General features: G+C 43.8%; 1 protein-coding gene across 3 annotated transcripts in view; it reads left to right on the top strand.

Moving 5' to 3' along the window:
• The window catches only part of slc5a9 (solute carrier family 5 member 9), a 98,189-nt gene that overhangs the window by 44,299 nt on the left and 28,725 nt on the right, over nt 1-25,165 (top strand). For 2 of the 3 annotated variants that reach the window (XM_068037167.1, XM_068037165.1), the window contains one exon: nt 10,666-10,746. The exons of the other annotated variant lie outside the window; for it this stretch is intronic. In XM_068037167.1, coding sequence (XP_067893268.1) covers nt 10,666-10,746 — 81 coding nt within the window. The remainder of the gene's footprint in view (nt 1-10,665; nt 10,747-25,165) is intronic. 3 annotated transcript variants of the gene reach the window in all.

The raw sequence follows: 25,165 nt of genomic DNA, 5'->3' as shown, positions 1-25,165 counted from the left end.
CTGTGACCAGTGGTGTACCACAGGGATCGGTGCTGGGACCCTTGCTGTTTATAGTGTACATGCATGATTTAGACGTGAATATAGGAGGTATGATCAGTAAGTTCGTAGATGACACAAAAATTGGTGGTGTTGTAAATAGTGAGGAGGAAAGCCTTTTGATTACAGGACGCTATAGATGGGCTGGTAAGATGGGCGGAGCTGTGGCAAATGGAATTTAATCCTGAGAAGTGTGAGGTGATGATTTTGGGAGGACTAACAAGGCAAGGGAATATACAATGGATGGTAGGATTTAGGAAATACAGAAGGTCAGAGGGACCTTGGTGTACTTGTCCATAGATCACTGAAGGCAGCAGCACAGGTAGATAAGGTGGTTAGGAAGGCATATGGGATACTTGCCTTTATTAGCCAAGGCATAGAATATAAGAGCATGGAGGTTATGATGGAGCTGTATAAAACGCTAGTTCGGCCACAGCTGGAGTACTGTGTACAGTTCTGGGCACCACACTATCGGAAGCACTGGACAGTGTGCAGAGGAAATTCACCAGGATGTTGCCTGGGCTGGAGCATTTCAGCTATGAAGAGAGATTGAAAAGGCTAGGGTTGTTTTCCTTAGAACAGAGAATGCTGAGGGGGGGCATGATTGAGATACATAAAATTATGAGGGGCATGGATAGGTTAGATAGGAAGAAACTTTTTCCCTTAGCGGAGGTGTCGATAACCAGGGGGCATAGATTTAAGGTAAGGGGCAGGAGGTTTAGAGGGATTTGAGGGAAATGTTTTCACCCTGAGGGTGGTTGGAATCTGAAATACACTGCCTCAAGTAGTGGTAGAGGCAGGAACCCTCACAACATTTAAGAAGTATTTAGATGAGCACTTGAAATGCCATAGCATACAAGGCTACGGGCCAAGTGCTGGAAAATGGGATTAGGATAGGTAGGTGCTTGATGGCTAGCACAGACATGATGGGCCGAAGGGCCTGTTTCTGTGCTGTACAACTCTATAACTCTATGACTCTAAGGTAAGAGCCCATGGGATCCAGGGCAATTTGGCAAGTTGGATCCAAAATTGATTCGTGGCAGGAGGCAGCGGGTAGTGGTCAAGGGTTGTTTTTGCGATTGGAAGCCTGTGACCAGTGGTGTACCGCAGGGATCAGTGCTGGGACCCCTGCAGTTTGTAGTGTACATTAATGATTTCGTCGTGAAAATAGGAGGTATGATCAGTAGGTTCGCAGCTGACACGAAAATTGGTGGTGTTGTAAATATTGAGGAGGAAAGTCTTAGATTACAGGACAATATAGATGGGCTGGTAAAATGGGCAGACCAGTGGCAAATGGAAGTTAATCCTGAGAAGTGTGAGGTGATGCATTTTGGGAGGACTAACAAGGCAAGGGAATATACAATGGGTGGTAGGACCCTAGGAAGTACAGAGGACCAAAGGGACCTTGGTGTACTTGTCCATAGATCACTGAAGGCAACAGCATAGGTAGATAAGGTGGTTTTGAAGGCATCTGGGATACTTGCCTTTATTAGCCAAGGCATAAAATATAAGAGCAGGGAGGTTATGATGCAGCTGTACAAAACGTTAGTTAGGCCACAGCTGGAGTACTGTGAACAGTTCTGGTCGCCACACTATAGGAAGGATATGATTGCACTGGAGAGGGTGCAGAGGAGATTCGCCAGGATGTTGCCTGGGCTGGAGCATTTCAGCTATGAAGAGAGACTGGATAGGCTAGGGTTATTTTCCTTAGAGTGGAGAAGGCTGAAGGGGGAGCTGATTGAGGTATACAAAATTCTGAGGGGCATAAACAGGGTAGATAGGAAGAAACTTTTTCCCTTAGAGGAGGTGTCAATAACCAGGGGGCATAGATTTAAGGTAAGGTGAAGGAGGTTTAGAGGAGATTTGAGGAAAAATATTTTCACCCAGAGTGTGGTGGAATCTGGAACACACTGCCTGAAGGAGTAGTGGAGGTAGGAACCCTCACAACATTTAAGAAGTATTTAGATGAGCACTTGAAACGCCATAGCATACAAGGCTACGGGCCAAGTGCTGGAAAACGGGATTAGAATAGATAGCCTTGATGGCCAGCACAGACACGGTGGGCCTTGGAAGTACAGAGGATCAAAGGGACCTTGGTGTATTTATCTATGCTGTATAAGTCTATGACTCTATGACACTGTAGTCTCGTGGGCACTTCTTAATCTTTCTCCCTGATACCTCTGTGGCACCACTAACTGGTGAACTAATGTCCACTCCTTGCTCTCAGGTCTGTGAGGAGAACTCCATTTCTTCATTAGTACCTCATTCTTTAAATAGTAGCAATCAAGGACACCCTCTGCTTCACTTTCAGACTGGGCAGCCTGTGCTAACTCTCGCAATACTGGGTCGGCTCACTGAGCCTCAGCTAGGAAAAATCCATTTAATTCATTCCCTGGGTCTCCTAACTTTCCAAAGAAAGTCTCAGACAGGCAGACCTCATGGTCATCTGCCTGCAGTGCCACTGCAGTCACCTCTGGGGAGCTGGTTTAATCATGGCCTGATCCATTACACATTCAGGCAAACTGCAGGGAACCGTCTCCTGCCACTGCCCTGTCTCTCTGACCTCCTGCGGTCTTTCTTTCACTACTGGGGGTGCTACCACCTTCACCCCACCAGATCATTATCTAGGAGCAGGTCTACCTTCTCCATAGGCAAACTAAGGTTAATCCCTACGGTCACCGGTCCCGAAACTAGGTCGCACTCCAGGTGCACCTGGTATATAGGTACAGGTATACACTGCCCTCCATTCACCACCATTTTGGTGTGCACTCTTTGGGGGAAAGGTCAAGCCTTTTCCCAGTAAAAAGGATCTAGTGGCCCCTGTGTCCATGGGCTTGATTGCTCCACTCGAGGGGTATGGGGTTACTTTCCCTTTGGACACAAAACTCTGATAACCATCAGGAATCCTATTAAATTTCTCTGCACTGGCTGTAGTAAGCTTCCTGGGTTGCACTCTTACTGCCGTTAAAGCCACAGCTTGTTCTGCTGGGCTTTCCATCAGGGTCCCGTCTTCACTGAGCGGGTGTGCCCTGATTAACCCTAACGGTTTTCCCTTTAGTTTCTAGCAGTCAGCTTTTAAATGCCCTGCCTTATTCCAATGGAAGCACACAGGTCTCTGGGTCTCACTCTTGCTCACAGCACCTTTTTTGGCTGCAGGAGGGCCCCCTGTGTCTCCTGCTTTTCTTTGTCTCCTAGGACTGCCTGGGTGGAGATCAATTTCCCACACTTTGTCCTTTTCGGATTTGTGGGGGTGATTAGGAAAGGTTCTCCCCTGGAAAACTGACTTATAAATTAAAGCAAACTCATCGGCCAGAATGGCCGCTTGCCGGGCTCCCTGAACCTGAGGTGTCTAGGGGTCTTTCTCAGCCTTCACCTGGTCTTACTGTAATAGGGTTTAATTTTAAACACACTGTGTTTTGAGCTCCCCCTTGGTGAATCCTTGTTCACTGCTTTCCAATTAGAAGGCAAAGAAATGAGCACACCAGGTTTTCTCAGGTTTAAAGAAGAAAGGTGAAATTTATTAAAACTTAAACTTAAACTCTAATTTGGTTAACGCCTACGATACACACTGCGCTCCACGCTAGCATGCATACGCGATACGCACATGCAAATAGAGACAGAAAAGAGCAGAAGAAAAATATTGGAGTGGTTTGAGGCAATCTCTGAAGAGGGGTTTTGTTACTGTGCTTTGAGCTCACTGTAGTCCCTGCTTGTAGGTAGATCTTGCTTTTCATTGGGGCCCAGTATTCCTCGTAAACCTTGTTCACTGTAGAAGACTTTTCTCTCTCGGAGTTCAGATGTCTTCAATGGATTCCGAAGCTGGTGAGAACGAGATGAGAGCAGACAGAACAGAGGTCTTTTCTAGTCCAGGAGCAAACCGCTTTCTCAGTTTCAAACCCCTGAGGCAAGTTCAAATTCAAAACGCTCCAACAGCCAGTTAGTCATGTGACTAAACTGGTCTGACCACATCTGTTTGTGTATTTGGCCATCTTAGCAGTTAACCTGGAATGCTGACTTCAATGTCTGGTGATCAAAAGTCCATTGTGGATTAAATTGGAGCAGGGAGTGGCCCCTTTGTCCTTTCCAAGTACTGTCTGTTACTTTGCAAATGTCTTTCCAGTTAAGGCTTTTTAAAAAAAAAAACACATTCTTTCTTTACTCCAGTAACAGTTTAAAAACCAATATTCATGGGGCGAAACTAATATGCCTCATTCTTGGCAGGTGGGGGCCTGCATGACAATAGTCATCCTCATCTAAGGAGGACTGGTGTTCTTTCTATTCCTCCGCCTGCAGAATGTTGTCGCGTCTAATTGCAAGATTATGAAAGGCCCAGCAGACAAGGATTATTCATGACACCCTCTGTGAGCCCCTCCAAACCAAAAATGTAACTAAGTGTAGGGTAATGAATATTCATGGATGCAAATGAATGCAAAGCTGCAATCTGCCACCGTGCATGGGGAACCCCAGAACACTGCAAACTCATGTCGACTTAATTGTGGAAAAAAATTCCACTGTCAGGAATCCAAAGAAACACCTCCCGCCTAATTAAATCACCCCACATGCCACCAAATCCACTCTTGCAGGGCCCATAAAATTCCGCCCATGGAGTTGGCAGGTTTTTAAGGAGCCTGTCAGCTGCTGAAAGGCAAGTCAATTTGTAGAACTCGTCCATAGAGGTCATAGAAAGATACAGCACTGAAACAGGCCCTTCGGCCCACCGAGTCTGTGTCGACCAACAACCACCCATTTATACTAATCCCATATTCCCACCTTCCCTCAATTCTCCTACCACATACCTATACTAGGGGCAATTTACAATGGCCAATTTACCTATCAACCTGCAAGTCTTTGGGAGGAAACTAGAACACCTGGCGGAAACGCACGGGGTCACAGGGAGAACATGCAAACTCCAGAACCGAACCCGGGTCACTGGAGCTGTGAGGCTGCAGTGCTAACCACTGCACCACAATCTTTATCTATGAAAAACACATCTTAACAGTGTGCAAGATTCCACGTAGCAGAGTTCTTCCATATGTCGTCCCCTAGCTGTCCTGAGAAGTGTCAGTGGACTCAAAATACTAATGGAGGTGAAGTGGCTAATGTACTACTATATGTGATTTCAGTACTGTTAAGGGAAGCTGGTTCTTGAACTTGATTTGAACCTTATGCAAAGTAATACAAATCAGACAAAGAGGGCATTTCTTCTCCTCATAGTTAGCAATAATGAGTTTTCAGATAATTTATCAATAACAACCTGCACTTATGGAATTCTTTTCATGTAACAAAACAAGGAAACAAAAAATGTACTTTAGTTAACTTTTAATTAAGCACAGATGCTAAGCACCTGCAGAGATAAAATATTTGGACAACGGATGGTGTGCCATTTCGATTGGAAACTTATCATTAATCTGTTGACTCTAAAGATATACAAATAGCAAAGGATAAGGTTAGGCACACGATCTTTTGTTGTCTATGTAGTCCAGTAGGCAGGGGCAGGACAGGGAGTGTGGAAGGTCTGATAGGCTAAACTGTATTTACTTTAATGCAAGAAGCCTTACAGGTAAGGCAGATGAACTCAGAGCATGGATCGGTACATGGGATTGTGATATTGTAGCTATTATGGAAAGGTGGTTGAGGGATGGGCAGGACTGGCAGCTCAATGTTCCGGGGTACCGATCCTTCCGGTGTGACAGAGGTGGAGGTAAGAGAGGAAGGGGAGTTACACTATTGATTAGGGAGGACATCATGGCAGTACTTAGAGAGGATATCCCGGGGGGAATGTCCAGCGAGGCCATATGGGTAGAACTTAGAAATAAGAAAGGGGTGATCACTTTGATGGGATTATACTATAGGCCCCCCAATAGTCAGAGGGAAGTGGAAGAGCATATATGTAGGGAAATCACAGACAGGAATTATAAGGTTGTAATAGTAGGTGATTTTACCTTCCCTAATATTGACTGGGACTGCCTTAGTGCTAACGGATCAGATGGGGAAGAATTTGTTAAGTGTGTCCGGAATAGTTTTCTGAAGAAGCATGTGGATGGCCCTACTAGAGAAGGGGCTAGACTCGACCTCCTCTTAGGAAATGAGGATGGGCAGGTGGTTGATGTGTCAGTGGGGGAGCACTTTGGGTCCAGTGACCATAACTCTATTAGCTTCAAGATAGTTATGGAAAAGGATAGGACTGGTCCTCAGGTTGAAGTCCTAAATTGGGGGAAGGCTAATTTCGATGGCATCAGACAGGAACTCTCAAAAGTTGAATGGAAGAGGCTGTTTACAGGTAAAGGGACGTCTGGCAAGTGGGAGGCTTTTAAAAGTGAGATAGGAAGAGTTCAGGACCAACATGTTCCTGTTAGATGGAAGCGCAAGGCTGGCAAGTTTAGGGAACCTTGGTTGACGAGGGATATTGAGGGTCTGGTCAGGACAAAGAAGGAGGCATATGTCAGGTATAGGTAGCTGGGATCAAGCAAGTCCCTCGAGGAGTATAGGGGATGTAGGACTACACTTAAGAAGGAAATTAGGAGGGCGAAAAGGGGCCATGAGATTTCCCTGCCAGATAAGATAAAGGAGAATCCTAAAAGATTCTATAAGTATATTAAGAGTAAAAGGGTAGCTAGGGAGAGAGTAGGTCCCCTTAAGGATCAGTGTGGCAATCTATGTGTGGAGCCACGGGAAATAGGCGAGGTCTTAAATGAATATTTCTCATCCATATTTACCGTGGAGAAGGTCATGGAAGCTAATGAGTTCAAGGGAGGGAACAGCGATATCCTGGAGCATATCAACATTACAAAGGAGGAGGTGTTGGAGGTATTGAAGCGCATTAAGGCAGATAAATCCCCAGGGCCTGACCAGGTGTATCCTAGGATGCTATGGGAAGCAAGGGAGGAGATTGCTGGGGCCCTGGCAGAGATTTTTGTATCTTCATTAACCACGGGTGAGGTACCGGAAGACTGGAGGATAGCTAATGTTGTGCCTATATTTAAGAAGGGCAGCAGGGATAAGCCAGGGAACTACAGGCCACTGAGCCTTACATCAGTGGTGGGAAAGTTATTGGAAGGGATTCTGAGAGACAGGATTTATATGCATTTGGAAAGGCATGGTCTGATTAAGGATAGTCAGCATGGCTTTGTGCATGGGAAATCATGTCTCACGAACTTGATTGAGTTTTTTGAAGAGATGACCAAGAGTATTGACGAGGGCAGGGCAGTGGACGTTGTCTACATGGACTTTAGCAAGGTCTTTGACAAGGTCCCGCATGGTAGGCTGGTCCAGAAGGTTCGAACGCGTAGGATCCAGGGTGAGCTAGAAAATTGGATACAAAATTGGATTGGTGATAGGAGGCAGAGGGTGGTAGTGGAGGGTTGTTTTTCAGATTGGAGGCCAGTGACCAGTGGTGTGCCACAGGGATCGGTGCTGGGCCCTCTGTTGTTTGTCATATATATTAATGATTTGGATGTGAATGTAGGGGGCATGATTAGTAATTTTGCAGATGACACCAAAATTGGTGGAATAGTGGACAGTGAAGAAGGTTGTCTAAGGTTACAACAGGATATAGATCAACTGGGAAAGTGGGCAAGGGATTGGCAAATGGAATTTAACGCAGACAAGTGTGAAGTGATGCATTTTGGGAAGTTAAACCAGGGCAGGACATATACAGTGAATGGCAGGACCCTGGGGAGTGTTGTTGAGCAGAGAGACCTTGGGGTGCAAGTTCCCTGAAAGTGGCAGCACAGGTAGACAGGGTGGTGAAGAAGGCATATGGCATGCTTGCCTTCATTGGCCGAGGCATTGAGTACAAGAGTTGGGACGTCATGTTACAGTTGTACATAACGTTGGTTAGGCCACTTTTGGAATACTGTGTGCAGTTCTGGTCGCTGCACTACAGGAAAGATGTGATTAAGCTAGAGAGGGTGCAGAAAAGATTCGCAAGGATGTTGCCTGGTTTGGAGGGCTTGAGTTTTAAAGAGAGATTGGATAGGCTTGGTCTGTTTTCCCTGGAGCGAAGGAGGCTGAGAGGGGACATGATAGAGGTATATAAAATTATGAGAAGCATAGATAGGGTAGATAGCCAGAGTCTGTTTCCCATGATAGGGGTGACTAAAACTAGAGGGCATAGATTTAAAGTGAGAGGAAGGAGGTTTAAAGGGGATCAAAGGGGTAAATTTTTCACACAAAGAATAATGGGTATCTGGAATGAGCTGCCTGAGGAGGTGGTGGAGGCAGGAACAGTAGCAACATTTAAGAGGCATCTGGACAGGTACTTGAATGAGCAAGGCATAGAGGGATATGGAATTAATGCAGGCAGGTGGGATTAGTATAGATAGGCATTATGGTCGGCATGGGCACAGTTGGCCGAAGGGCCTGTTTCTACGCTGTACGACTCTATGACTCTATGTAAGTAATGACTGGTAGTACCCAATGGAATGACTTTAAGCATAATAAGTAATTTAATAACTTTTAATTAATTACACATACGTTTGTACAGTTTTAATTGGATTTCTAAACTTGAAGGGGGTGGGTAATTAGTTAATCTTCTGATATAATGCTTTAATTTTGATAACAGAAGATATTTAAATTGGAAAGCTTTTACTTGAGAGGTACACAATTTGAACAGAAGCTAAAGATGATGAACAGAAGGAAAATTGTATGTAAGTTTGGAGAATAAGATTTTAGAACATTGTAGAAAGTTTTAGAAGGTTTGGGAAGAATGTTAAGCAGAAGTAACTTAGTTGAATCATAAGAAATAAACAGTAGGAATTTCCTTGAGAAGTCGATGGAATAGAGAATGAAAACAGTTGAGATGCGAAACATGCTGCCGATTCGTTATTGCCAAAGAACAATTTCACCCCGATAAGGATGTGTTACTGCCATTTTAAACTGAGTTTTGTTACATTAGGTTGAACTCACCTAATTTTAACAGCAAATTATTATACCATTTATGATGTTCACTTAGACAACTGTATTATCATTGCCTATGTAGAGCAGGAAAATAAATAAAGTTGTTAACAAAATGCTAAATTGTGTTCTGATCAATTCTTGAAATCCTTCACGTAGCTATGAGTTAAATGGAAATTCAGCTAATATTGTATTGATGGCTGATGTCTAAGCCATGCCTGGATACTTTCAATTTGAGTTGGTTTACATAGGGAATTCAAGAGCCAGATTAGGTATCATAATAAGACCTTAGATGCAAATATAATCTTATTCCTATACCATCAACTTTACAGTTCCATTCGACAGTTAATTTTGTAATCTGTTTTCTGCCTTTTATCAATGGATTGATCAATGAATTACAGTGGGTTGATACACAGAGCACGACAGGAGTTGGACATGAATTTAAAGCTTTGCAGTTCCCATGTGATGATTTCCAGATTAAGCAGGTCATTGGAGGAAGAAGCAAGGAAAGCCAGCACATTTGAGAGAAAAAAAAGATGAGCTACCCTGAGGCAATTCTCTAGCAGCTCATTCTGGAACTGTTTAGACAGAGGACAGGCAGTGCATTTCCCCCCACAGCTTGGAAATGACATGGAGCCAAAGAAGTGATCAAAAATAGATTTTTTTTAGATTATTAAGAACATTTCTCCCTGCTTCTGTCATTGCTATATTTAGGCAAAAGGATAAGTGTGAAACCTGCTTGCAAAACCTTATCTATGCCGCCGTGAAATTGCCTCTAGGTTGTGCCTGACAATCGTTCAGCATGACTTGCCTTCCAGTCTTTCCTCCTGCTCCATAAAGGAGTCCCTTGCTTCCACTCAGCACTTTTTCCAATATTGCAGCAGAGATTAGAATACCATCATGTGAGGACTTTCAAAATCAAATCTGTGTTGTGACACTCAATGTCACAGTACATTAGAGCTCCAACATACTAAGACACACAAAAAAGTAGGAAAATAAATAAAGCAGATGCTGCCCATGTTTTATTAACCATAGGGTAATCATTTCCCGCCTTTCCCCATAATTTAGACTTGCATTATCAGCTGACACTCATCAATTTAACAGTTAACCTTTCAGAAATCTGATTTGTCATGCCACCCGACATCAGGGGCTGAATAAAGATTTTGCATTAGCAAAGGCTAGCAGCAATTTACTTTCCAATTGGTGCATTCCACAGGAATACCTAAAGAAGATGAGAAAACAAAACAAACTATAGTTTATCTTGAATAGGTATATATAAGACCTGAAGTCCAATAGATTAATATTTCAAATTCCTTGTTGCTAAGGAATATAACAGTAAATGAATATTAAAAAATGCTGAGCTTAAACCTCTTCTTTTACTTTGGTCTTTGTACAGAATTGGCTCAAACCTTGGTCCTAAACATATTTCTATTTACTGTCTATTGAATCAGAAATCTGTCCTGATATATCTACTGTATTGGACCCATGGTAGGTCCTTGTATAAGTTCCAATCATAAATATATTAAAATAAGTTGAAAGCTAAACTATGATAAGTATAATTTCTGGCACACAGCTCCATGGGTTGACTGTTCAAGAAAGATTTATCTTCATTTAAATTAATCTAAAAGCTTCAGGGTGTAGCATCACTACATTTATATCAGATTTATTATGTACAGTCTGGGATTATTTGCTTGAAAAATCAGTAAATGGCTATTTTTGCCTTCCCACTGGCAGGTGGTTTGACTGCTGTGATTTACACGGATGCCCTTCAGACTGTGATTATGGTGACAGGAGCTATCATCCTTATGTTCATTGGTGAGCCTTTCTGTATGAACAAACATAAAAATTGTACACATAAGTTAACTATTATGGAAAAGAATGAATACATACTGGAGAGCAAATTCAGCTTACTGACTTTGAAGCCCACACATCTACCACTTATCTGCTAGTTGAAATATGATAGCTTCAGGCTGAACCTTAATAAGCTTTTAATATACATAGAGTCTCAGCAGCTTCAAACAGCATTTTCTGAAATAGATAAATCCAGAAAAGCGTTTATATTGCATTGTATCAGTATATTTTCCTGTATTATATTGAAAATCTAATCTAGTATTCATGTGTCTCAGTCATATGATGTTATTTATCTTCAACGTCTATGTCCCTATCATTGTTAATACACTTCCAAATACATGATGCTATTTCTCCTGCACAAGTCCAGCATTTTGCGATAGGCACCCATCACTGCCTCCTTAAGAACAATAATCTCAATTGCCCTATCCTACTATCTTGCTAACCTTCCTTCCAGCGTGCCCATTGAGGGTTAACCACACCAACGTCCTTCCCATCCCACACACTCCATCCACTACTGTGCCCCCTGTCCCTACTGGCAGATCAACAATCTTGACCCTCTTTTCATTTCCCTTCAGAATCTCCACTTACAGTTGAAAAAATCCCTTGCTATCTACGACGTCATTGGAGATAATTGTAAAGACATCCTAGCTTTAATTGAAACTTTGTTCACCGGTGGAGACTCTTTGCCCATACAGAAACATCTCCACTTTATTATACTTTCCACCATCTGCCCCACTCAAACTCAAACAAAAATGAGGCCCTTATCACAAAGCTGTACCTTGACCTCTTCTGTCCTCCACTGGCACCATAAACCTGTTTTACTCAGCAATGAACAAGTGGCTCCAACTTGTTATATAGAGATATAGTTTTAATCAATATTTGTCCAAACACTGTTCCAAATACTGACCAAATAAGTACCAAATTAGTGATCCAAAGATTCATGCCTAACCACAATGCTTCATCCTACTGCCTCTTGCCCTTAGTAACCTTTCCCTCTCCCTCCTAGCTGAGTGCGCCAAGCACCCATTCCTTCATGCTCTTGCCTTTGCTTTACCTTTCACCTTGTACCTCAGACCCAATCCCTCTCATCACCAAAATATGCACACTGTCACCTCGATCCCTCCCCCACCCATGACCTGTTGCCCAAAAGGCACACCTAACTTACCAGCCTGCAGTAATAGCCAACTCCCCATCCAGCAGTCCATAACTACCACCAAAAAATGCTACCTTTCTCGCCACCATCCATTCATCTTTCACCTGAAATGAAAGAAGAAAGGGTGGGAAGTCAAAGAAGATAGAAAGAATAGTGGAAAAGAGGGGAGAGAAATAGAAAGCAAAACAAAGGGACTTAGAAGCTAAAGAGGAGAGAGAGAAAGCAGTAACATGAAGTGACAGTGACAGATAAGAGAGAGAATGTTTCCTGTGAATTACTGGGAGCAACACCCAGGACAATCATTAATAAATATTAATTTAATCGTTAATACATATTGTCTAACTAGCCAAAGAACTTGGTAGATAATTCATTGTCACTGTAATTATCATTGATGATTAAAGATACTTCTTTCTCCAAGCCCCTGAAATACATTCTTAGAAGATATGTTTTAACTTCTTATTTGGTTTCTTAATCCTTTAAAGAGCCAACAGTGCCATTTTTTCTGGTATTTTTATTCAGCAGTGTGAGAATATTCAGTTCAGATCCTACCACACAGAGGTAGTGGCTGGGTAGACCAGCAATTTACAATACTAACTATCTGGAGTTCCATTAAAAACCCCACAAATTGTGAATCGAGAGGTCTTTTATTTAAGTAACAAATTTCGGCAGAAGATTTCAGCTGCAAAACATGAATTAAATATCGTGAATTCTGGAAAACCAATTATCTAAATGCTTTTCCCATAATTACTTCAAGTACCACAGAATAGCTGATACAACAAATTGAATCAGTTTGTTTGAAAATAAGTCAAGGTCAGCAATGCCCAATTGCAAGTTTCCTTACAGAATACTGACATGCATTATCTCAAAAAAAAATACAAGGATTGCAAACCAGGCAATTAGTTACTGGGTATATCATATTGAAGCATGCAGCTGATTCCACTGGAGGGCAGAAGCAGAGTAACTGTCGTATCTAAGGAGGATGCATGGAATATGAAATTTAAATGCAACTTTAAGTTTTTTTTGACCAACTCTAATTCTGTTCCCTCCTCTTCTCAAGGTATTTCAACAGTCACTTTCCAATAAATCTCCTGCCCCCGAACGGCCATTTCTCATGTTTCAGCCTGGAGTGAGGTCTGGATCCTCCTCTTGTTGGCAGGATACTGTGGGGTTGGGACATCTACTTGCCACAGTGATCCGCTTTAACCCCAAACCAAATGGTCGAGGTCCATTTGTTATACATTTGTTTATTTTAGGCTTTGGCTGAGACAGAGATCTAAAGAGAGTGAAATTGGTCTATGCCAGCAGCGCAAAGTGGGCTCATAGTGATTTTTCACGATGTCCAATCTTCTTTCCACTGAATTTCACAGAACAATAGTTAAAACATTTTTGGAGACTTGTTTCCTAATCTCACTGTTGATCTTATTGCACCCTCTTTAGGTCTGTCTCAGCCAAAGCCTAAAATAAACTTCCTGTCTTTCTCTTCATGGCCACCTCTTCAGGTCATAGCAACAGCAGTGTTGCTGCAGCACCTTCAGTATTTTCCATGTTGGTGGTGCCAGGTCTCAGATGAGCCAATAAGCAGGAAGTTGAAACTTACTGGGTGCTTCCTCCTCGCTGACATTTACATATGGCAGTTGGAGAAGAGATGGGCAGCTATCATTTTAATGGAGAGTTAACTTGAGGTCAGGGTGGGGTGAATTCAGTGATAGGCCTCATCTCCAGATTTTCCAACTGCTAACCTGCTGAATTTTGTGTGGGATAGTGGATGAAATAGCAGACAGAAATGTCAGTGTGTCCTTCAATGATAGGAGAGGAATTGAGGATCACAGCTAAGTCTGCACAGACATACACTGTCCAGCAGGGGTCATTGGTTAACAAACTCAGTACAGACTGGCAGTCGAACCGGGGATCTTGTATTTTGTATGGTTTAATGCAACTCTGGATTAGAGCACTGATGAAGTTTCCCATCTTGAATTTTAATGCAGAAAGTAATTTATACCTATACAGATTTGTTAGTAGTTGTACCTTATTAATTCAATGTACTGAAGCAGCAAATTTTTGAAGCTATCTTGTGTTCAAAATGAACAGTGCTTAAATTCTTTAATTTTCATTTCACCACTTTTTATTTTTATCTGAGATTCAGTGAAAATTTCCCTTTTATTTTTGTATTCTTGTTTACGGGCAGCTGTATGATGGCTGCAGTCAAGAAACCAGGCACATGATCTGCTTACAGGCCATTGCCAGTGATTTCCTCTCATCAATGCCAGGAGGTGCCAGAGACCACCCAGGTGTGACTCTCCCTTTTGATTTTCTTTTCCACTCAGTAGACAGGTGTCACAACCCTGTTCCTTCCTTTGTATTTTTACCAATCTTTTCTTTCTCTTTCCATTCAATTTTAAACCATTAGTGACAGCAGTTTCCTCTTAATTAAATGAAGTGCGACCTTATGCCACCAAACAGAAGCTTAAGTCCATGGTTTAAAGAGTTTACATATATATTGCTGTTACATAAAACAAAGAGATGTTTGTGATCTGTCATTATTGGGAAAGATATAGTTACATGGTTCCCTTTGTTTGTAGCATTCTAGGGATTTACAGAATGTATTAGAATTTATGGGAGTTATCAAAACTCATTGAACATTGAGGAATTAACAGTTGACCCTAGAATCAAATGAAGGGAAGGTCATTGATGAAGCAGCTGAAGATGGTTGGGCATAGGACACCACCCTGAGAAACTCCTGTAGTGATGTTCTGAGGATTCGGTGATTAGAGTCATACAGTCATAGAGTTATACAGGCCCTTCGGCCCATCGTGTCCATGCCGGCCATCAAGCACCTATCTATTCTAATCCCATTTTCCAGCACTTGGCCTGTAGCCTTGTATGCGATGACGTTTCAAGTGCTCATCTAAATACTTCTTAAATGTTGTGAGAGTTCCTGCCTTTGCCCCTCTTCAGGCAGTGTGTTCCAGATTCTAACCACCCTCTGGGTGAAAATAATTTCCTCAAATCCCCACTAAACCTTCTTCCCCTTACCTTAAATCTACGCCTCCTGGTTATTGACACCTCTGCTAAGGCAAAAAAGTTTCTTCCTATCTATGCCCCTCATAATTTTGTATACCTCAATCATGTCCCCCCTCAGCATTCTCTGCTCTAAGGAAAACAACCCTAGCTTATCCAGTCTCTCTTGAAGCTGAACTGCTCCAGCCCAGGCAACATCCTGGTGAATCTCCACTGCACCCTCTCCAGTGCAATCACATCCTTCCTATAGTGTGGTGCCCAGAAATGTACTCCAGCTGTGGTCTAACCAGCGTTTTATACAGCTCCATCAAAACCTCCTTGCTGTTATGTTCTATGCCTCGGCTAATAAAGGCAAGTATCCCATATGCCTTCCTAACCACCTTATCTACCTGTGCTGGTGCCTTCAGTGATTTATGGACAAGTACACCAAGGCCCCTCTGACCCTCTGTACTTCCAAGGGTCCTACCATCCATTGTCTATTCCCTTGCCTTGTTAATCCTCCCAAGATGTATCACCTCACATTTCTCAGGATTAAATTCCATTTGCCATTCCTCTACCCATCCTACCAGCCCATCTATATCGTCCTGTAATCTAAGGCTTTCCTCCTCACTGTTTATGACACCACCAATTTTCGAGTCATCTGCAAACTTACTGATCATACCCCCTATATTCATGTCTAAATCATTAATGTCTCCAATAACCACAACCATCTTCTTTTGTATTAGTTGTGACACCCTTTAGTGGAGACTTTTCCCCTTATTCCCATTAACTTCTTTTTTACTCGGGCCCCTAAATACCACAGTCTCAAAATGCTGCCTTGATGTCAAAGGCAGTCACTCTCACCTCACCTCTGGAATTCAGCTTTTTTGTCTATGTTTGAACCAAAGTTGCAATATGGTCTGGAACCAGGTAGTTCTGGCAGAACTCAAACTGAGCATTGGTGAGCAGGTTATTAGTAGTGAGTAAGTGCTGTTTGATAGCACTGTTGCTGACACTTTCTATTACTTTGCTGATGATTGAGAGAAGACTGATGAGGTGGTAATTGGCCAGATTGGGTTTGTCCTTTTTGAGGACAGGACATACCTGGATAATTTTCCACTTTGTCAGGTAGATGCCAGTTTGCAACTATACTGGAACAGCTTGACTAAGGGGCGCGGCTACTTCTGGAGCACAAGTTTTCAGCACGACAGCCAGGATGTTGTCAGGACCCATAGTCTTTGCTGACTCCAATTAAATTAGTGAATTAGAAAGACATGGATCAATCAAGTATTTGTAATGGGAAAATTGTACTTGCTTGATTTAATTGGATTTCTGAGGAAATCTCAGAGTTTAACAATAAAAGGGATGTTGTATATATGTATTTTTAGAAGGCATTTAGTGAGATGCCATGGAAGAGACATATTATGAAAATGAAGGCTGTTGGAGTTCTGTTCCTCCACCACCTCACCCCCACCCACCCACGGGGATTTGGGGTGGCTGGATGGTGTGATGTGCCAGCCTCTCAATCATCCTGGCCTGAGGCTTGGTCCATAATGAGGACTGGGCTTCATTAGCAGTGGGTTGGCAGCAGCACGCACGATTCAAAGACACAGGTCAGCTTGCCTGCCCACCTCCAGGCAGCAAGAAGATGGGTCTAATCTCAGGAGGGAGTGGGAGAGAAAGTGGCTGCGATCCAGCCTGGTTTTGTGGAGCCCGGAGGAGAACTCTTGTTCCTTCAACCCCACAAAAATAATATGAGACATACCATAACAACACAAATAAGGCAATGCTTTAAGCTGCAAAGGGAGAACTTTTGCTTAACGTAATGGCACAAACACTCCAGGGATGAATTTCCTCAGAGTTTTTCCTGTCCCCCTGCTGGAACTTCAGGAAATACCTAAATCATCTATCACCACCCCTGTCCGCATTTCCTTCCAGAATGCCCATTCATTTAAGATCAAGGCCCTTGCCATCCATGAACTTATTGTGACTAATTGCATTTACACTACGGTCTTGACAGAAACCTGGCTGAGAAGTGATGAACCTTCCCCCTAAATGAAACCTCCGTACACTAGTAGCCCTTCCACCTTTACCCTGCCCGGACTATCACAGCGGTGGTATGACTCTTCTCATCACCAAATAACACCTTCATCTGTTTCCTTTCTCCTCTGGCACTTCCTCCTCCTTTCTTCCACCCCTCTCACCTCATATTTAAAATACTCTCTCTCTACTGCACACCCAAGTACCATAAACATTTTCTCACCAAGATATCTTCACTGCTTTCCTCCCTCAGCACTGAGCATCTTCTTATCCTTGGTGATGTCAATGTCCATTTCAATTCATCATGCTCTCTCTCTCCTCTGGATTCACTGCCCTCCTATCTTTCATTATTATCTTGCTCCATGAAAACTCCCCAAACAATATTGACCTTGCCATCTCATGTGGCTTCGCGACTCCCATCGTATCATATCAATCACAGGTAAGGCCATCTCTGATCAATTCCTTGTATCCATCCAAATTAGTCTTACCCCTCCCAACCTTCCTTCTGCATCTGTGCCTGGAGAAAACTCTCTCCCAATCCACTTACAACGGCACTTTCAAAATCCCAACAGTCTAGCTTTTGGCCCTCCATTCTTGCAGATACTGATCTACTCACCCACACCCTCACCTCCACCTATGATGCCATAGTCCCCATTAAAACTATTATTCTCTCTCACCCTGACCATTCCCCTGGTACAGCCCTTATGTCTGCTCCCTTAAGTACAAGGGATCCAGACTTAAATGGAGATGGCAGACAACTGATTTAGCCATTCACTTCCAGATCTGGCTGGATCAAATAAAGCAGTATTGCGTCCTGCTCTCAACTGCTAAAACTGCTCACTATTCTAGGATCATCCTGGAATGCTGGAGGGCGGCACAGTGGCGCAGTGGTTAGCACTGCAGCCTCACAGCTCCAGCGACCCGGGTTCAATTCTAGGTACTGCCTGTGTGGAGTTTACAAGTTCTCCCTGTGTCTGCGTGGGTTTCCTCCGGGTGCTCCGGTTTCCTCCCACATGCCAAAGACTTGCAGGTTGATAGGTAAATTGGCCATTAGCAATTGCCCCTAGTATAGGTAGATGGTAGGGAAATATAGGGACAGGTGGGGATGTTTGGTAGGAATATGGGATTAGTGTAGGATTAGAATAAATGGGTGGTTGATGGTCGGCACAGACTCGGTGGGCAGAAGGGCCTGTTTCAGTGCTGTATCTCTAAACTAAACCCTTGGCTTATTTTCTCTACTGCAAACCTTCTTCCTAAACCCCTCTCCCCATCTCCTTCTCCTTCACCTCCAACAAGTGTGAGGAGCTCATGGACTTCTTCATCACTAGGATTCTGACCATCCAATCAGCTGCCTCTGCCGTGTCTTTCCTTTGCACGTGCTCACCAGGTCAAACTTCTTCTGAGGCTCTCCACTACCCTAGCCCTGAACTCACATAGTTCTCTAGTCTCTTTCTCATCACTCCTCGTGCCCTCTCCGAGCTCATCTTGTTCATCTTGTTTTGGGGAGATGGTGGCGTAATGGTAATGTCACTAGACTAGTAACCCAGAGGCCCAGGCAAATGCCCTGAGGACATGGGTTTAAATCCCACCATGGCAGCTTTTGGAATTTAAACAATTAATCAATAAATTTAATGAATAAAAACATTCTGGAATTGAAAGCTAGTCTCAGTAATGGCATCATGAAACTATCATCATTGTCGTAAAAACCCATCTGGTTCACTAATGTCCTTTAGGGAAGGAAATATGCTGTCTTTATCTGACCTGGCCGATATGTGACTCCAGACTCACAGCAATGTGGTTGACTCTTAACTGTCCTCTGAAATGGCCTAGCAAGTCACTCAGTTCAAGAGCAATTAGGGATGGGCAACAAATACTGGCTTTGCTAGCGACGCTCACATCCTATGATAAGAATTTAAAAAAAGAGACCCACCTCCCGTTCCCTCAACCATATATCCACTAAACTGCTGACCACACAACTTCCTTTCCTGGCTCCCATGATAGCTGATATTGTCAGCGTTTCTCTTTCCTCAGGTACTGAATCCTTCTCTCTCTTTCAAATCTGCTGTCATCACCCCTCTGTTCAAAAAAACAATCCTTGGCCCCTCAGACCTTGCAAACTACTGCCTGATCTCCAACCTCCTTTTCCTCTCCAAAAATCTTGAAGTGTTGTTGCCTCCCAGAACTGTGCCCATCTTTCCCAGAACTCTATATTTGAATCTCTCCAATCCGGTTTTTTCCCCTGCCAAAGTCCCAAAATGGCTCTTATCCAAGTCACAAATGATATCCTATGAGACTGTAACAAAGTTAAAACAGCCTTCCTTGTCATTCCTGCCTGACCTGTCTTCAGCTTTTGACACAGTTGACCACACCATTCTCCTGCAGTGCCTCTACACTGTCATGCAACTGAGTGGGGCTACACATTCCTGGTTCCATTCCTATCTATTTAATCGTAGTCAGAGTCTCACCTGCAATGACTTCTCTAGCCAAACCAACTCCATTAGCTCTGGTGTCCGTGAAGGATCAATCCTTGGTCTCCTCCTGTTTCTCAGCTCCATGCTGCCCCTCATTTACATCATCTGAAAAAATAGCGTCAGTTTCCCTGTGTACACTGACAACACCCAGCTCTACCTCACCACCACCTCTCTCGACCCCTCTATTGACTGTAAATTATCAGACTGCTTGTCTGACATCCAATTCTGGATGAACAGAAATTTCTTCCAATTAAATATTAGGAAGATCAAAGCCTTTGTCTTCAGTCACCGTGACAAACTCTGTTCCCTAGCCATCAACTGCATTCTTCTCCCTGGCAATGTATGAGGCTAAATTAGGCTGTTCACAGCCTTGCAGTACTATTTGACTCCAAGATGAGCTTCCAACCACATATCCGCACCATCACCAAGATGCCTACTTCCACCTCCATAATCATCTAACTCCATCCTTGCCTCAGCTCATCTGCTACTGAAGCCTTTATCCAGGCCTTTGTTACCTTTCGACATGATTATTCCAAAACACTCCTGGCTGACCTCCCATTTTCTGTCCTCTGTAAACTTGAGGTCATTCAAAACTCTGTGGCCTGTGTCCTAACTCACACCAAGCCCCATTCACCCCTGTGCTTGCTGACTTACATTGGCTCCTGGTTAAGCAGCATTAAGGGGAGAGAGAGGGGGGGAAAGGAGAGGTGGGGAGGGACAGGAGGGGAGGGGGGAGGTAGGGTGGGGGAAGGGGGGGAGGTGGGGAGGGAAGGTGGGGGAGGGGAGGGGAGAGGGGGAAGGGGAGGGGAAGGGGGAAGGGGAGAGGGGGAAAGTAGGAGGGGGAAGGAGGGGGAGAGGGGGAAAGGGGGAGGGGGAAGAGGGGAGGGGGAAGGGAGAGGGGGAGGGGGAGGGCGGGAAGGGGGGGAGGGGGGAGGAAGCCAACTATCTGTAAGTGTTATTGGGGTGGGGGGGGGGGGGCGCCAGCACCTGCGCAGAGGTAGCTGGTGCTGTTGTCAAGGTCGCAGAGCCCACCCCCACCGCGTGATTGAGGGGGGCCTGACTGGCGTACTATCTTGAGCCGCCGCATTTTTTTCACTCACGGCGGCGGAAAATAATATTCAGCCCAGTCTGTCTTCCCTCTCAGTTGGCACAAACAACATAGAATGTTGGCCTCAGTTCCCTGGGTTGGGGAAAAGAAAGACATCCATAGTTCCTGCTTCTGAACACTATCCAGCTACTTATACTGGAAATGTGCTTGTATGGCTCCTGGATGGGGACGTGATCAGACTTGTCCTACCAACACTCACTGTTAAGGTTTACACACAATATAATGGTTTGTAAATCAGGTCTGGAAGCGCTCCAGGAAGGAGTCAATATTTTCAGTAGAGAGGAAGGGGAGAAAGCGACAAGAAAAAAATCTTAAGGTGCATGAAAACTCATCATGAGGTGTGAAAACACATTATATTCAGAAACAAAGGGCTAGATTTTCCAGCCCTTCATGGGTTGGGAGGCAGGGATAGGGGTGCATATAATGTCGAGGGAAGGCGGGGTGTGTGGAATGCCCATTGCCTTCCTGATGCCATGGAATTTTACCAGGGGTGGGGAAAGGTTGAGGAGAGCCTTCCCACCCAGAGGCTTATTGAGCCCCTGAAGGGGCCAATTAAGAGCCTCTCCCTGCTCCTGATGGCGTTTTACCAGTGGGAGGTGTGGAGGGTGGTGGGGGGGGTGGTGGGTAGGTGTGTGCCAGTAAAAGCTGTCAGCTCCCCTGTGGGCCCAGGGTGGAGAGGGCCCTTCTGTGGCCAATGGCGGGTCCCTCAGAAAGAGCCCCCCTCCACTACCCTCATGACTGGCCATCCCTCCCCCTCCTGCCCACCCACAGCAGGGGCCTGCCTGACTGGCCCTGGCGAGACCCACAAACTCACCTTGATTCTGGGACCTCCTTCGTGCTGGCTGGTCCAGGCCTGTTGCAGTCGCAGCAGTGGCCATCACTCCCAGTGACGCTGGTTAAAGCCTGCTCGGGTCTGTACATGAGACCCGACCCGTGCCCGACAGAACCCCATCTGACCCTGAGCCCAACCCGGCCTGAGTCCTTCCATTTTTTCCCACGCCTGACCTGACCTGACCCAACCATAAGTTAACCTACCTTCTGTTTTTCACTTTGTTCCTTACCTGCACAAGCTTAAAATAACTGTAGCAAAACCACCTTTAGAGTCCAAAAAGTAAATTAACATTAAAGTCACTTACCTGAGGTGGTGACAGAGTGTGTCCGATCTGGCCCTATCCGGCCCGAGCCCAAATGCCGGACCCGGAAATGCGACCCGACCCGACCCGAACCCAACACGTCATCTGATCCCGTCGGGTTCGGGTCGGGTAGCAGGGCTTTAATGCTGGTGGGACTGAAGAGCCACTGACTCTCTGATTGACTGGCAGCTCTTGGAGGCAGGAGCTAGGCAGGCAGTTAACTGTCTGACTACCGTTGAATTCCATCGTGGCTTTCAAAAATGGCTGAGGCTTGGTTGCCCCCGGCTTTCTGGTCTGGCGTTGGGATCCCAGACGGGGGGACAAAATCCAGCACAAAGATCTATATCGTGACATGTTTAATTATACATATATCACTGATTGCTTACATACGAACATATGCACTAGGGACTGGAGTACGCTATTCGGCCCCTCGAGCCTGCTCTGCCATTCTATAAGATTGTGGCTGATCTGTTTGTGGACTCAACTCCACTTTCCTGCCAACCCAGCTATCCTTTGACTCCCTTGTTTGTCAATAATCTGTCTACCTCTGCCTTAAAAACATTCAATGACCCTGCCTCTACTGCTCTCCGGGGAAGAGAGTTCCACGGACTCAAGACCCTCTGAGAGAAAAAATTTCTCCTCATCTCAGTCCTAAATGGGAGACCCCTTATTTTTAAACTGTGCCCCCTTGTTTTAGTCTCACCCTTTCACAGAGGGAAACATCCTTTCAACATACACTGTCATGTCCTCCCAGGATCTTATATGTTTCAGTAAGATCACCTCTCATCCTTCTAAACTCCAATGAATACAGACCCAACCTGTCCAATCTTTCCTCATAAGAACCCAGGAATCAGTCGAGTGAACCTTCTCTGAACTACTTCCAATGCAATTATATCCTTTCTTAAATAAGGAGACCAAAACTGTACACAATACTCTAGATGCCCTGTACAACTGTCACAAAACATCTCTACTTTTATATTCCATTCCGCTTGCAATAAACAACTCCATTGCATTTGCCTTCTTAATCACTTACTGAGCCTGCATACTAACTTTTTGTGCTTCATGTACTAGGACACCCAGATTCTCTGCATCTCAGAGTTCTGCAATCTTCCTCCATTTAAATAATAAGTTGCTTTTCTATTTTTCCAGCCAAAGTGGACAAGTTCACATTTTACCACGTTATAATCCATCTTCCAAATCTTTGTCCACTCACTTAACCTATCTATATCCCTTTGTAGCCTCCTTATGTCCTCTTCACAACTTACTTCCCTGCCTATCTTTGTGCCATCAGCAAATTTAGCAACCATTCATTCTGTACCTTCATCCAAGTCATTGATATAGATTATAAATAGTTGAGGCCCAGCACTGATCCCTGTGGCACTGCACTAGTTACAGCTTGCCAACCTAAAAACGACCCATTTATGTCTCCTCTCTGTTTCCTGTTAGCTTACCAATCCTCTACCCATGCTACTATGTTACCCCCTATACCATGGGCTCTTATTTTGTTTAGTAACCTTTGAAGTGGCACCTTTTCAAATGCCTTCTGGAAATCCAAGTACACCACATCCACAGGTTCCCCTTTGTCCACATTGCTTGTTACTTCCTCAAAGAACTCTTATAAATTAGTCAAATATGATTTCACTTTCACACAACCATGTTGACCCTGCCTGATTTCATTAAGATTTTCTAAATGGCCTGCTATAACCTCCTTAATAACAGATTCCAGCATTTTCCCTTTGACAGATGTTAAGGTAACTGGACTGTAGTTTCCTGCTTTCTGTCTTCATTCTTTCTTGAATAGAGGAGTTACATTCGCTATTTTCCAATCTGATGGGACCTTTCCAGAATCTAGGGAATTTTGGAAAAGTAAAACCAATGCATCCTCTATCTCAGCAGCCACATCTTTTAAGACCCTAGGATGAGGTCCATCAGCACCTGGGGACTTGTTAGGTTTTAGTTCTAATAATTTTCTCCTTACCATTTCCCTGGTGATGGCAATTGTTTTAAGTTCCTCCCTCCCTTTCAACTCTTGATTCACAATTATTTCTGGGATGTTATTTGTATCCTCTACAGTGAAGACAGATGCAAAAAATCTGTTCAGTTCCTCTGCCATTTCCTTATTTTTCATTATTAATACTCCAGGCTCACTCTCTAGAGCACCAACACTCACTTTAGTTACTCTTTTCCTTTTTAAATACCTATAGAAACTCATACTATCCGTTTTCATTATTCTTCGCTGAATTGTACGCTTTTTCTTTCAGTTTGGTACTATCTTTAACTTCCTTAGCCATGGATGGCGCATCCTTTCCCTAGAGTCTTTCTTTCTCACTGGAATGTATCTTTGCTGCATGTTATGAAATATCTGTATCTCTACTGACCTATCCCATAACCTAATTTCCCAGTTTATTGTCACCAGCTCTGTTTTCAAACCCTCATAATTACCCTGATTTAAGTTTAAAACATTAGTCTTAGATCCACTCTTCTCACCATCAAACTGAATGCAAAATTCAATCATGTGGTGATCACTGCTACCTAGGGGCGTCTTTACTATGAGGTCATTAATTAATGCTGTCTTGTTACACATTACCAGATCTAGAGTAGTCTGCTCTCTGGTTGGCTCTAAAATGTCCTGCTCTAAGAAACTGTCTCAAAAATACTCCATGAACTCATCTTCCAGGCTACCTTTGCCAATCTGATTCATCCAATCTGTGTATTAAAATTACTCATGATTATCACCGTACCTTACTCACAGCCCCTATTATTTCTTCCTGTATACCCCGTCCTACAGTCTGGTTACTGTTAGGGGCCTATAAACTACTCTCACAAGTGAATTCCCACCGTTACTATTGCTTATCTCTACCCAAACTGATTCTACATCTTGATTTTTAGAATTAAGGTCACCTCTCTCAATTGTACTAATGCCATCCTTAATTAACAGCGCTACCCCTCCACCTTTTTCTAGTATTCTATCCTTCTGAAATGTCATGTATCTTTGAATATTCAGGTCCCAGTCTTTGTCATCTTGGCAGCCATGTCTCTGTAATGGATATCAGATCATACATATTTATTTCTATTTGTGCTATCAATTCATTTGTTTTGTTACGAATGCTATTCGCATTCAAATACAGAGCCTTTAGTTCTGTCTTTTTACTATTTACGCAACCTCTAGCCTTAGCTGCTTGCACACTCTTAACTGTGTACATTCTCTCCCTTCCTGTCACACTCTGATTATTATTTCCCTTGTTGCTCTCTTGCCTTGTCCTCACCCCCTACTATTTGGTTTAAAGCCCTCTCTACCTCGCTAGTTATATGACTCGGTGGAACACTGATCCCAGCACAGTTCAGGTGAAGGCCATCCCAATGGTACATCTCCCACTTTCTCCAGTACTGATGCCAGTGCCCATGAATCAAAACCCATTTCTCCCACAACAAATTTTGAGCCACATATTTAACTCTCTAATCTTATTTACTGTACTCCAAT

The sequence above is a fragment of the Heterodontus francisci genome, chromosome 8 (genome assembly GCF_036365525.1).
Source record: "Heterodontus francisci isolate sHetFra1 chromosome 8, sHetFra1.hap1, whole genome shotgun sequence".
Taxonomy (NCBI): domain Eukaryota; kingdom Metazoa; phylum Chordata; class Chondrichthyes; order Heterodontiformes; family Heterodontidae; genus Heterodontus; species Heterodontus francisci.
Note: the sequence above shows the minus strand (reverse complement) of the source record. Positions and strands in the feature narration are given on the sequence as shown.